This window comes from Corvus kubaryi, unplaced genomic scaffold (assembly GCF_017639235.1).
Source record: "Corvus kubaryi isolate FWS band 111438036 unplaced genomic scaffold, C.kubaryi_AGA036_p1.0 37357, whole genome shotgun sequence".
Lineage (NCBI taxonomy): Eukaryota > Metazoa > Chordata > Aves > Passeriformes > Corvidae > Corvus > Corvus kubaryi.
In genome coordinates, this window is record NW_024581117.1 from 10096339 (window position 1) to 10111048 (window position 14710).

The window sequence follows — 14710 nt, forward strand, 5'->3', positions numbered from 1 at the left end:
ATATATATGTATATATATCTGAAATTGATTATGGTTTTCACTTCATTAGGTATAGAAATAGGCTGATAACCCCTTGCTGCAAACATCATAAAACACAATGGATAAGAGAGCAGTAGTTTAGGTAGTATCCTAATCTAGCTGCTTTATGCATGGAAGGATTTTTCTTTATTTCAGACCAAGTTTTATTGGTCTTAATACTTAAGAGTTAAACTTAGGCCTGCTCCTTCCAGACAGGTCATCTGTTCAGAGTACCTGAGCTGTCCCAAGGTAGCTTGTAGCATATTATCATGTAGCATTTTGTGTTCAAGACAATCATCTACCAAGGACAATCTAACAACACTTATGAGTTTCTTGCAAGCAATAAATTTCATTTGCAGAGGAAAATACTTTGCGGTTGCACTGATATCCTAAACCTGTCTTCTTCGTGCCAAAGTCAGCTTGTCCTTAGGAAAGACTAAAATGTCTGTAGAGGTTTACAATGGGTGCTTTCACGTCCAAGATTTTTCAGTGAGATTTACACGGTGAGTTGGTGAGTTTATATTTCTGTTCATAATGTTAATATGACTAAGAAAAGAGCTGCAGGAAACCACAATCCAGACACGAGGCAGTATGGTTTTTTGTGGAGCACTAATAAATTAATCCATTAGTGACTGCAAATTTATCTTCTCTTGCCCTCGTTATCAAGTATTCACAGGTGTGTATGTATTTAGACAGTATAAATTAAAAGGGCTTCAGTACTAGCAACACATTACCATAGTGCAAGGACCATAAGGCACAGTATTTTTCCCACACCAACATGAAAATGCAGAAATACTGATAAAATAATAAAGGTGAATAATCTTCCTATCTGAAAAATATGTTCGTTTCTAAGAACATAATACCAGAAAGAAAGAAGAAATCACAATAACAAAAATAAAATACAGTTGCATTATTTGGTTAATGACCCCATCTTGTGGAGCAGCGCCCATGCTTCAGCACATTTATAGCTCTCATACGCATTTTTTTTTAACTGAGTCCGTTTCTTGATGGTGAATTACTTGGCAATGTACTTGCTGTGTCCAGGGAAGTGCTCTGCAGGCAATTCATCATTTGTACACCACAGCTGTAGAGCAATAGAACAGTTCTTTGTCACACCATCGCTTGCTGGGGTCAATACTTCACATTTTAGTGTTTGGTTCAGTCTCAGGTCACCACCACAGCTCACAGCCCCCGCTGGTTATTCCATGCTGCTGTATGTGTCTCTCACATGGACCCGCTGCGAGAGTTTCTTGCTGTTGTTAAGAGGGGACAAACCCATCTCCAAAGCTGGAGCTTGCAGAGTCGCTGATTTGCACCACAGCGGTGCAAGTGAGAGCATTCACTGGGCTGATGCCTGGTCACCGAGGGGCGGCCCAGTGATGGTCATAACCAGTGCTAGCGTGTGCTCCATCTGCCAGAGTTACCATTTCCCTCTTTTCTATTCCTACGTAGCTACTCACAGAGGTTGTTGAACTACACTTAATGATTGGCAGCTTGGATATTTTATCATAAAGGTTTATCCCACTGGACATCCTTTCATCGTAATCTGGGGAAATCAGCTTTGTCAGCAGTATACATTATGCTGGTTGCTGAAGTTGTTTTCCAGGCACATGAGATATTTAAGATAAATAGCCTGACATGTTTCCACCCCCTCCAGTTGAACATGTTTTGCAGGAAGGCTCCATATGCCCTTGATTCTCACTTACGTATAAGCCACTCAAATATGAATTGAAATGCTTTTTCGTGTTTTTGAAGGAAAGGTGTATTTTGTATGCACTTTTTGAGGAAGTGGTTTTTAACCATGTTGGTGAATTCAAAGGGAGAATTGCAGGCTGCAAATGGAAAACATGTAGAGAAGAGGTATAGCCAAGTTAGGAAAAAAGGATTGTTTTTTTTAGCTGTTCCGCACAGACTTTAAAAGATGGTATTGCATGATCTTGCTTCATGTGTCAATATCCTTAGCTCCTTGGAGACCAGATTATGGTGCTTTGATCTCTGCTATCGTTTTTTTAAAGCAAGGAATTTTCAGCTGCATTTTGATCTAATTTACAGAAGGATGCAAAGGTTTGAATTGCAGGTAGATAATATCTGCAAATTTCACAGGTACAGAAAATTAGATGGGGAAAAAAACAAGCTACAAATCTCTGTAAATATAGTACGTTTGATGCACTTTTGATATATCTGATCTCATACTCTTATAAAAATCATATTCTTATAAAAATTTACATTTTTTGTGTCAAATGTTCTAGGGATGTTTGTACATGATACTTGTACATGAATGCAAGAACACAGATTAGAAGATTGTTATGTGGAATACGTATGCGTATGATTTTGAGTTATGTCTTTTCAAAAGGAAAGATTCATTTGGGTGTCACTAAACTCGCATAATGTGCCTTCCCTAACACCATGGTAATAAGGTATTTATATCATATACCATCATCTTGTGTTCTTTGCTTTTCAAGTGCGTATTGTGCCTTCTGTATGAAAAGAAATATGAAGTTTAGCAGTTCAGCAACTGTTCTATAGATTTGTATGCTAAGTGAACTGAGCACGCTGATGCTCAGTACCTTTTCCTGGGTGGGTTGAAAGGGTGCAAAAAGTGAAAAATTCCCAGCATTTTCAACAGAACCCCAAATATTCCACGATCCCGTCACAGGTACCAGAGCTGGCAATAAAATGAAGTGTTTAAACTAGCTGTTGGGTTATGTTGGAAAATCTTTTAGCTTTGCTGTGTAGTTCTTAGAGGATTCTAATTCGTCATGTGAAAAAAGGGCCCTGAAAAGTCTAGAAGTCCACGTGGTAATTCAGTCAATATTGTAAAAGCACTAAAATTTTTGCTTCACTTCGAGGTGTCTTGAAATTATTGCATCCTGTCTGTCTGATGGCCATGTTGGGAACATGGCTGCTCTCTCCTGCAGTCAGATTTGCTGTTGTGCAGCAGAGAGCAGATAGCATGTTGGGTGCAAGTGTGGCTGCTGTGCTGTTCTGAGAGCTGCCAAACTCAGTGAAAGCCTTCCATTCATGACTTTAGGTTCTGATCCCTGTCAGAGAAAATGAAAGAAGGAACCGTGTCTAACTAAGGACAGCAGTTAGCATGTCGAGAGAGGAGTTTCAGGAGGATGGGAGAATGAAATCTCTTTAGGTAGCTGGCTTGAACATAAAGTCAAATATAAAGGCATTCATGTCCTTCCCCAAATACACATCCCTTCTTGTGAGAGCTGAGTGCCCTAAATTCCCACCCTAGGATTGCCTTTGAGGAGTAGGGTTGTGCCTTTGTGAGCCCTGACCCCACACTGTTCTGCAGCACTGCCATATCAAGGTTGTATTTATATTTTACTCTGTTTCTAACATTTCTGTCTCTTTTCTCTTTTTTCTTTTACATGCTTTCATGAGTATAGCAGACCATTTAGGAATTGAATTCATGGGTAAGTTTTAATTTCTCTTCCTTTCAATTGCTCATATTTATCTTGGTTCCTTAGTCCAAAGAGCATGGAAGTTAATGGGAAGACTCCCATGACCTCCACCACTGGGTTTTGGATTGTGTTCCTATTATACTTACAGATTACACTTGAAATTATATGAAGGTTTAATTTTTCTCTTGTCCACTGCTATGGAGCTTAGAAACTGCATAATGATGTTTTAGTATTTCATTGGTATTTAATGAAACATAACATAAAGGTTATGTGACCATATCATCTTGAGGAATAGTATTTTATATGTGATTTTAGGGTAGAATTACTGACTTTTTCATGTAAAGGAAAGTAAAATTTAAATTAGAATATTTTGGGGTTTTTTAAGAATTTTGTGTTAATTACAATAATAAATTTAACTAGATTTAATAAGAAACATCTTATTAAAGATAACTCTCTAAAGTCAGAGAAATTCTTTTAAGAAAAGAGTCAAAGATCCATCATTCTGTGAAAAAAGTTAAATTGGTTAGGAAAAAGCTAAAAAAGGAGTGAATAATTGCTTCTTACAATTTTGGAAAGGGAAAGATGACATTCTGTTGGCTCAGCTGCAGCTCTGTGATGTGTTCATAGTCTCATACAATGACAGGCTTAACAGATCACCACTTCACCTCTCAGCTATCTTCAGACCTGGGGAAGCTGAGATCCATCCCTAACAGAGTTAGTGGTCCTCTATGTAAGAACAGCTTGCATAAACCATTAAATATGACTGAAAACACTGTAATAAAAAGCATGCAAATTCCTGTTGAAGTCATAAAACAGTTACTTTTAATGCGTTCTTTCCTTATGTTAAGTTTTACTTGATTATTTTTAGATTTGAAAAGTAAGAGCCTGATAACCTATCGATTTTAAGTGGCAATGTGGGGATTTTGTTGACCAGTTAAGTATAAATTGTTAAGAAACCAATATGGTGATGAATATTAACTGCATCGCAGGCTGCATTAACAAGAGGACAGCCAGCAGGCTGAGGGATTTTCTCCTACTGCTTTTGGACTTGTGCCATGCCTAGATCACTGTTCTCTCTAGAGAACTGGCTTGTGAGGTCCAGAAGTTTTGTGTTTCACTTCACTTTGTATGAGGCTTGAAAAGTGCCAGTGGAATCGATGCAAGGGTCTTAACAGACTTAGTGGACACGCACAGCTGGGAAATGGTTGCTTGAAAGGCTTTGCATATATCCTGCTTTTCCTGCTTAACTTAAATTGTGGGCAATAGTCTTGAGGCATACAAGTTGAAGGACAAGCATATATGAAAAAGAGGATAAGGACCATAGATATACTGGATTCTTTGAGTGAACCTTTCCATAAGAAGCAGGAAAGTGTTACCCAAGAGGCAAAGCTGAATTATTTTAATTTTATTTTGAGACTTTAAGTTTCCTCTCTTTTTTTTTAAGACATTCTCTTTAAGGCATGAACTAAAGCCAATCCCTGAAGTCTTGGCTCAGAGTAGTCCTCTCATATGAGTAGCTTTCAGATTTTTTTATTTAATATTGGAACAGATCCTGATGGCATAAAAATTAATGAAATCTTGTGTCTCAAGCCTGAAAATATTGTGACAGCAGTGTAAAATGAGGCTTGAAGTTGTTTTCTGTGGGCTAGAAAAAAGCAAGTTCCAGAATCATATGCAAAAGTGAAATGCTTGTGCTACTTAAATCCTCCTCTAGTCTCCATGAAGATTTATTTAGGAAATGTAAGCATGCAAGGAATCATTGCTGTACATGTAGCAAAGTAGAAATTCCCACCCTGTGCACAGAGAGTTCAGGTGACAGTATGCTCATCAAATCATGGGCACTCCTGTAAAACCTCTCCAATGAGTTTACTTCTGTACTGTAGAAAATAATGGCAATTAGTGCAAAAAATGTTTTCTCTCTAGAAAAAACAACAATGCATAGATGATGCAGCTTTGTTTGTACATAATCCAGGGAACAGTCTTTCTAGTGTTTTCATTGCATTTGTGGGCTCAGTTGCCTTAGAAATTCCATTTTCATCATTGTCTTACAGAAATTTTGTTTGAAAATCATGTAAACCATGTAACTTGGGTTGCCAGGGCAAGTTGAATTCTTTCCACAGTAGACAAAGCTGAAACTTCATGTCAGTAGGAACATGTGCCTACAGAGGTGTCTCAGGGGAGAGATGAAATGTGCACTAGCTACACATCTAGTTTAGTGTACATTTGCCAAGGAAGGTAGATAAGTGTAGTCATTTCCTTTTTTTTGTGCTAGACTCTTAAGGATCAGTGAAGTGCATAAACACAACCAGTCCTTTATTGTCCTGTTAGGGATCTGTGGTCCATGAATTTGTGTATCCTGTTGTGAACCAGTTGATGCTGTTTCCCCCCACCAGCTCCTGTGGCAGCCCATTCCAGTGCTCAGTAGAGACTGTGTCTGTTGCTTTTCCATTACCTGTTGAAATCTGCTTCCCACTGGATCCTTCTCTCACAAACAGTATTTTGGGAACAGGAATTATGCATTCAGTGTATGTACCACACTGAATTTTGTGCTAACCTTGCTCATGGTCTCACACCCCCTTCCCTATCTAGGTGCTGTCAGGTTTGCATTCCATACAATATGCAATATTGTGCATTCCAAAACTGGAACACCTGATACTTTAATATTGCTGCTGATACTGATTTACACTGTTTGTTTCTTTGTATGGATAGAGAGATAAAGGCAGTCATATCGATGTTGCAAATGTAGCAATTAATGTATGGTTCGGGTGTATTCATGTGCAGCATCTCCTGAACTAGATGAAAGCCAAGTATGTGGTCAAGGGACACTATGTCCTTAAAAGTGTGGATTGAAGTATTGTCATCAGTGGTCCAGCTTTATGAAACTTCTGGTGATAAGAAAATGGTTTATACTTTCTAGTACATCACATCATAAAAAAAAAAGTCTTGTGTCTGATTGTCACTCGATTCAATATCCACCTCTGATGCAATCTTCTGGACAGGCTTTGGGCAAGGTCTTTTAATGTGTCTGTGCTTCAGATCCTCGGTTGCAGTAAGTTTTTACAGGCCTTCAGCATTTAGATTCCTCAGCTCTCTGGGGGATACCTTTCAGTAACATAGAAACTATTTCTTCTTTGCGAGAGGGTGCAGACTTGGCTGCGTCCTCTCCTCGTACGGGAGCAGAGCGGTGTGAGGAGAGCACCGTGCAGCTCACCCAGGAGTGCAGTGCACCCGCTCTGCTTTGGTGCCCGTGTCTCACCAATGAGGATGCACACAATTTTATCGACATTTCCGACACACAAGTAAGGAAAAGTTGTCCCAATGTCCGTACTGGAACTCTACGAGTTGTATTAACAATTTCGTGTCAATGGAAAGCAGGGTGGCTATTGGTAATGCTCATGTGAGCCAGAGAGATTGATAAAGGAAAAAAAGAGAGATTGGAAGAAGCAAATTCTATACAATGAGAAAACTCAGTGATGTGTCAATAGCATTAAAAGAGCATGGGGATACAAGTATCTACAGCTTCTCATAATTTTTTGACCCAAGTGGTTAATTGCACTTCAGGGCTGAATGGTTTACTTTCCTGATGGAAAATTTGTTGATGAGGACAAATATCTGTGACAGCAAACATGGTCACTTTGGAGCAACAGGTAGCAGCTGAAAGCTGTTGTGGAGACTGGCATGGTGCATGTTCTCCCAGCTGCAGAGTGAAATTGTTACCTGAGAGTCATCTTTGGGTGTTCTGAGCTGCAAGCCAGTGCCCAAGACAAGGAGTTGCCTTTTTAACTCATTTCTTACACTGAGGATGAGTAGAATTAAGATATGCTAAGGCATGAAATGCAAAGGTGAGTATTGGAATAACCTGCTACAACACATGAACAAACATGTTTCAGCAACTCACCTCCACTACCTACTCCAATGATCCAGAATGATGATCTTTTATTCTGTAACAGTAATTTATGGTGGATACAGCTGAAAATAAAATGCTCCAATAAAGTGTAGCAGCCGGGTTGCTGCAGTTTTGATGGAAATACAGACATAACATAAGTAGTCTTCATCCTTGGGCTGCTTACCAGTTAAACCAGTATCAATGGTGTAAACAATTTTGATGTGATAATCTCAATCTCCCCATGCGTGAATTACAGAAAACCAATGTAGCAGTTGCTATATTTAGTTACTACCTTTAATTTGTTTATACTTAGGGCTTAAAGAGAAAATTAATATTTTTCCTTAGAACTACTCATCTTTTCTGGAAAAATCAGGAGCTTCACTGAAATCAATAGAAGTATGAATGGTATATAATACCTTGTAAGTGCTGAATCATTAAATAGCATTTAATTGAGCAGAGTAATAAAGTTACTCAAGAATGGGATCTTAGTAAACTTTATATATCTCCTTGCAATGACTACAATGTGAAATGTATTCAGTTTTCTGTATTCTGAGCAGCTGTTAACACCGGAGAAGATGGTGCATGCTGCATTTTCACTGTGCCTATTCTCACTGCCGCCTCATTGTGCTAAGATGGTTGCATGCCTAAGACTCTGGGAATATCTGATCCAGTTAACCAGCTTGACTCTGTCACCTTGTGTCATGCACTGTGACTGATGCATTTTTATTTTTGCAAACTGCAAAAGTTGGTTTTGCTGATGGGCAGGATAAGCAATAGTGCAACAACTTAGTATTTTTCCTGTTTGCAAGAAATAAAAAGGCAAAGTTCATTAGTCCTTGCACAGCTCAAACACTGGGAACCTGGACTCTTTCCTCTGAAATGCAATGTCTCCGTCTCGATGTGAGCAGCAACCAGAAAATGATAATAAATGACCAGTGTGTCCATGGATGGTCCTTGCCTTAGTTACCATTTAGAAGTTCTTGTCTGTTATAAAACCCTGTAATGCTCCAGTCCTTGCTGGAAGAGCAGATGAATGTTCAATTACATGAGCAAAAATGTACGTGTTGTAAAGAATGTATGTTTAAAAAATAAAGAAATAAAGTTCAGTTTTCCCTGTATTCCTTTTGAATAGTATAAAGCAGGTAGATCTTGTTCTGATAATATGGCACACTATTTTTATGCTCCTGTTTGCACATAATCTTATTAGAGATTCTGATCACAATCATGCCCCAGAACTATGAAAGCATGTCTGTCTAATAATTTTATTGTTATTAATCATATGCATTTAAAATATTTCATCTGTACTCTCTTGTTAAATTTCTGAAGAGCTATGAAGGGCTGTTCTGGTAGGCATTGACACTTGGAATGTTTGCTACCATCGTCATCGCCCCTTGAATCCCTTTGTTCTTCATCCTTCTGTTTTTTATCTTTTCAAACTCAGTAAAGATTTTGCTCTTGGGACCTTTTCCAAACTTACTAAAGGCTTTGCTCTTGGGACCTCATCTTTCTGTTTGCCTTATGAAATACCTGTTCCTTTTAAGTATGCTGCAAAATAACAATAGCATCCTGAGGCATGAAATGGATTTAGATCCTTGGCACTTTCCATGGGATTCACTTAGCTGGGAAGAAGAGTCATTTGTCATCTCTAGAGAAAAGAGACATGAGCATCAGAAGAGAGATTTTTACAGAAACAGCTGATGCCTGAGTGCTGTAATAGTACTGGATGGAGCAGGGGTTCCTCAGGGGCTACAGCAAACTCTGCCAGTGTTGTATCTGTTGAGGAAAACATACCTCCTAAATGAAAGTCAGTGTGCATCTGGTGCATAAGTCGCAGGTTGCCTCACATCTTGGCTCAGTTTAGGGCATATGGTTCTAGTTTAGTTGAGAGGGAAAGATTTTTACCTAGATGTTTTATAACCTATCTACCATCTTGATTTGGTGCTACCATCTTTACTTTTCTTGGTATGTCATTTTTCCAATGTGTCTGCATTTTATGTATTGGCATTGAACTGGGTTGGATTAACTTGCATTATTTTTAAAAGACAAGACTAAGATGTACTGTGTGGTTAACTTATGTGTGTCATTAATTGCCTGTGATGCTTTATCAAAGTAGTAATTCTGTGAACTGGATGGATAGAGTAATTTTAATATATGTAACTTACTCTGGTGACCTTCCTCAGTGTTTGGTTCCTGACTGAACCTCCTGATCATCTGTGATGAAACTTACAGAAATTTAAAAACCAAAAACTGATAAAAAGGTGTACTGACGAGTTTAGAAAACCAGAGTTGGTCTGGGTTTCTCTGTTTTCCTGGGGTCTGGGTTGGGAGGAAGAGAAAGTTGCATTAAATGGGGTCTGTATCAGACTGTAAAAGGGGTTGTGCATCATCCATAATGACACATGTGAGTGTTATTCTGTCACTCCCAAGGTGAATGTGTACTGAGTTCCACTTTGTGCTGATTGGAGGGCACTAATAAAGTCCAAGTGTTATCCATGGGTTAGAAAGAATTTGTGAAGCCTCAAAATTGGATGTTGTGTATAAGCCTTCAGGTAAGTTTCTGTGTACCTCCTACAGGGTTGGAACCCTGGGTTCAGAGAATTTGTCTTTCAGTGCTGACAGGCAATGATCCTCAAAAGCACACTGCATTTGACCTGAGGCCTTGGGAAAAGCTTCCCAAATTGTGTGATAACACTGAGGTTGTTGCTGTGTATTTGAAGAGAAGTTTGTTATATCACGGGGTGGAATATGTAGAGATGTAGAAAATTTAGGTTTATGGGCTATAGTAATATATCTATGTAACAAGATGGAGGATTTTGGGTGTAGGTTAGCTCTTCTCCATTCCTCCTCCTTCACAAATCTGGGTGGTCTGGTATTGGTTCGAAAAACCTGCAGTGCAGAACATGAATGATTAGTAATTGGATTATAAGTAAAAATAAATTAGTTGGCATTCCATAATTGGATAATTTGGACTTTAAAAGACCTTGGAAGGTAGCACTTGGGGGCCATTTTCACCTTGTTAACTTAGAGGCACGCTCTGTGCAGCTGTACTATAGATAAGAAATAATAAACATCTGAGTTCGAAGATAAACTCTGTGTCTCCTGCGTTTCAATCCAAACTCTGAGTAAAAGAAGCAAGAGACTGAGGCAAAGAAAATACAAATCAGAGAAAATTTATACTACAGTGCCAGGTACCAGCCTCTTCTTTATCGTGCCAGGTTCAAAAATGTTGGCACCTCGAGGAGAAGGGGCTTCCAGGTTGGGTTTCAGCTGAGGACACAGCATCTCATCTGCTCACAGAGGGGCTTTGCTGTGTCCTGTCTCTATGTACACATATTATGTGTATGTTCTGGTTTGGGATTAGACATGTGCCCTAGGTTCCTGCTCAGAGTTAAACACTTTTTGTTATGAAATCCAGGTAATTGGATGGCTTCAACACTGAGCAGACAGCTGTGTATTTAAATGTGACCTTATACCCAGTCAGTCTCGTACCCTGCATTTTGAATATGGTATTTAGGTAAATGCTGCACTGAGCCTGAGGAATTGTTAAAACTGACACCACAAGGGTATGCTAATGCAATTAGATGACTTGCAGTGTTGAGATTTGGCCTTTGTTTGGGCTCAGTTGCAGTTTAACCAGATGCAAAAATATGTAGACAGTAACTTGTACACTACTGAAACCAGCCTAGCCGGGCAAAGGTGAGAGCCACATGTCAAAGGTGGTGCTACAGACAGCTGCCACAAGATCTTCCACTGACACTTGATATTGCCAGTTGAGAGGAAGCTTCAAAGCAGTGAGTACCATCTGGACATGTCCCTGGGAACTTGGGATCTGTTGTTATGGGTGGGGGGATTTATTACTAGCAGAAGGTTGTTCACGGTATATTGAGGTTATCTTGACACAGGAGGAGAAGCTCCAAACACCCAACGTTTATGCAGCCGCAGTGAATCAGAGCTGCTTTGCCCTTTCCCTGCTTGGAGGTGCTGCGTAGATGCCGAGTCTCATTCATGAATGATGCAAGGATTTGGAAAGCAGGACGTAAGTATCTCAATAGATGTTCTATGGCAGTGGTGCACTTGTAATGTATACTACAGTTGTATAGAAAAATCAATGGTTTTGACAGTGAACTAAACCTTTCTCTGTCCTTCTTTTTCCTGCCTAGAATGAGTAGAGGTGGTGTCCTGCCTGTAATTGCTGGAAGCAGAGGGGAAGGGTAAGCAGCATGGAAGAATTGGCAGTGAGCTGCATAGAGCACTAAGTTATTGTTTCATGCACTGCCTTTTCTCTTCTTTTGCAGGCGCTGTAAGATATTGGCACATGGAGCGCAGAGATATTCCTGCTCTGGCTGACAGTTCCTAATAAAGATATTTTCATTGTAATTGAAAATTTTCTCATGATCCAATTTCCTGTTCCTATCAGCATTGGTTTATCCTCATTTCAAGCATGATTCTGCTGAAAAACACTCTGTCCAGTGGGCCAGGGTATCTATTGGTATTGCTTCCGACTCGACAGTCAACAATTATCTGGGAAACAAGCGTGAGCAGCACAAAAGAAAGAGGGAAAAACAAATCCTGTGTATGAGTGTGCAGGTGTTGTGCTTGTATGCTCAGTTCTTAACAACAGTGGAAATAATCTCAGAGTTGCTTGCAAACTGTTACATTCAGATGACAAATGAACTTTTTTGTTTACCACTGCTGTCTTTTCTTCTTTGAATGGTTAAATAAATTGCCATGAGGTATTTTCATTTAGTATGGATCCAGATCCTTTTGGATCATGTTCATATAATTTACTCACTGCATTTCTATCTATTGCATCAGTCATCCTGTAATTCTCATATTAATTAATATGATTTTTTTTATTTTTGTGCTAAGTTAATTATGTACTACTCCATGCCTTCTTTAGTAAGTAAACTCAATTACAATATAGTATTACTCTATGGTTATTCTTTTACATCTCTTGGTAATTTTGCATTTCACATTCGAATGGCAAATAAAAATGGAAATATAAAAAATAACCTGGTAATGGAGGAACATAAAATGGGGCACTATTTAAGTTCTCAGCAAAATTAACTAAAACAATTTAGGCTCTTCACTATTTGATAGTGAAATACAAAGTAACAGAGAAGAGCCAGACAAAATTAATTAGACCAAGCAGTTTATAGAAGAGATGAAAATGAGAGAAAAAGCAGTTTATTTGCCATTAAGACCGTTAATACTTCTATTAGTAGCTTCCCACACCTTGCTGTTAATGAGTAGGAGCGTAAGTTGTTTCCTCATTGAAATAATGACCTTAGACACCAAAAGTATAAGGTTTTAAGTAATGCAAGGAACACAGAGTTGAGCCAGCTGATGCACTTCCCTGGTGGCTGCCTGCCTAAGCCTGGCCTCCCTCGTGCACTTGCAGCTCTTGCCCGTTCTCCGTGCCATGGGATAAAGTTCTTCAGTGGTGTAAAGGCTTGAGTATCTCACTGCAAGCCAAGAGTATTTAACATTGATACCTACAAAGGCTCTGGCTGTTTTTAGTGTTAGTTGACTGTAAATTTTGAGAATTGCAGTGTTGGACTTAATAAGAGTTACTTTTGTGTTGCTCTTGATTTCTGACTAAAACACATAGAAGTTAGTGGATATTTTGGTATCATGTCTGTTATTTCTAATATAATGTACAGAACCTGAAATCAGGATCCAGTGTGTGACTAGACTGAATTATGAAGTGAGCTTGTCCTTTTCCTGATTGGCTCCAAATCATCTAAATCTAAAAAACTAGATAAATCTCTCAACAGTAGTTACAAAGCTGAGTATATATAAGTCATTTGGTGCTATTGTGAAAAGCTGGGAGTATCTTTCTTTCCTCTCCTGAACTTCCAGTCTTCTTCTCCCTAGCTTTTCTCTTTTGTACCTTCCTGATTGTTTTCTTTTCTTTGTGTACCCCCGTGGACCTTCCTTTTGCGCTAGTTTATGAAACCTACTGGTCAATGAACTTACTCTGTTTAAATGTGTTGCTGTTTACAGCAATGACTACAAATCAGTTGTATCACAAACTGCTCTGTTTAGCTTTAATGGAGAGTACAGCATGCACACACTGAAGTTTTACTCATTTATTATCGTAATGTCCTCTCCTGTACCCAGAAGTGATGCAGCATTTGAAAAATGGAAATCACAATATACACTAACTTTCCCAGCTCATAAAATATGAATGCTCAGAAAATGAATACAGCAGTGTTAAATACAGTTAATCAGCTTTAGAAAAACAAAAATACGTATTTATCACTATAATACATACATGCATGGGATATTAATGAAAAATACCAGATACTTCATTTTCTGTGTTTATTCTACACTGTGCTCATTACTCTCATTCAAATAATTTAAATTTGCTTTCAAGATAAGGATGATTTGCTGGTGATGAGAAAAGTTGGGATGTCTTCTGTGCCATATTTTTCTTTAATGCTGTGAAGCAGAGTCTATGCACTGAATATAAAGCCAGCTGGGCTGGAAATTTTGTACATTACAATGGACCGACAGGGTAGACCTTTAAAATTGTTGAGCTGTAAGTAGTTGCACATAATGCATTGTTAGTAAGTGTATCACAAAAATATAAGACTTTATTAAACTCAAATTAATAACCTGCCTCAGTGAGATAAACCTGTGACTTCTGCTGAATTTTTCTACATGAAGGTTTTCTATGCTTCTGTACTTTAGGTAATGTGCTAAAAACCCAAGAAAGTGGCCTCGGTTAAGTGTTTGTTTAATGAATGATGAAGAGAAAATTACTAAAACAAATTTTATTTCAGTCAGTTTTTTCTTGTGAATCTGCCTACTGTGTTTTTAAAATTTCTCTTGACTGATGGAGTCTCTTTCCAAGGTAAGGTGCTACCAGAGCATCTCATTCTTTCAATTAGTAGTCAATCTTGTCTTGAAATAAGATGGCTGACCATTGGTGGGAGAAGGTGAGTGAATCCTATAAAAATCCTAAAGAACAAATCAAGTAATTTTAAATTGATTTATTCCATTAAGTTACTCAAAGGTGAACTGGAGAGGCAAAGTTGATGTAGTTGTCCTAAATTATGCTGTTTCTTTGAAGTTAAATAGGTATTCATGTGGTTTTTTCCAAAAATTACTTATTTTTAAGCACACGTTCGAGTCAACTTTTTGTTCCAATAAAATATGAAAAATACTCATTAAAACCTCAGGGAAAATACGGAAATTCTGTTACTTATTTTTTGCTGGATACAAGTAGTGATTTGTGAGAACTACGCTGGATGGCCAATATCTTACTTGTCAGTATTGGGTCAAAAGTTCTTACGTGACTCTGATGCAGTTGATTGTGGAGATACTCACAGCTTTTTACCGGCTAAGCTCGTAGTTCAATGCCTTAGAAAGCCTCGGGCAGCCTAGA

General features: G+C 38.5%; 1 protein-coding gene and 1 long non-coding RNA gene across 2 annotated transcripts in view; both read left to right on the forward strand.

Annotated features, from left to right (window-relative positions):
* Positions 1-14710, forward strand: part of NRG3 (neuregulin 3) — a 370457-nt gene that overhangs the window by 278715 nt on the left and 77032 nt on the right. Inside the window, exon 7 of the mRNA XM_042033732.1 lies at positions 3417-3443. Within this exon, the coding sequence (XP_041889666.1) occupies positions 3417-3443 (27 nt within the window). The remainder of the gene's footprint in view (positions 1-3416; positions 3444-14710) is intronic.
* On the forward strand, positions 10358-14069 carry LOC121667067. Its single transcript, XR_006016902.1, has 3 exons — positions 10358-11353; positions 11478-11528; positions 11613-14069. It is a non-coding gene; the product is annotated as an uncharacterized LOC121667067 (long non-coding RNA).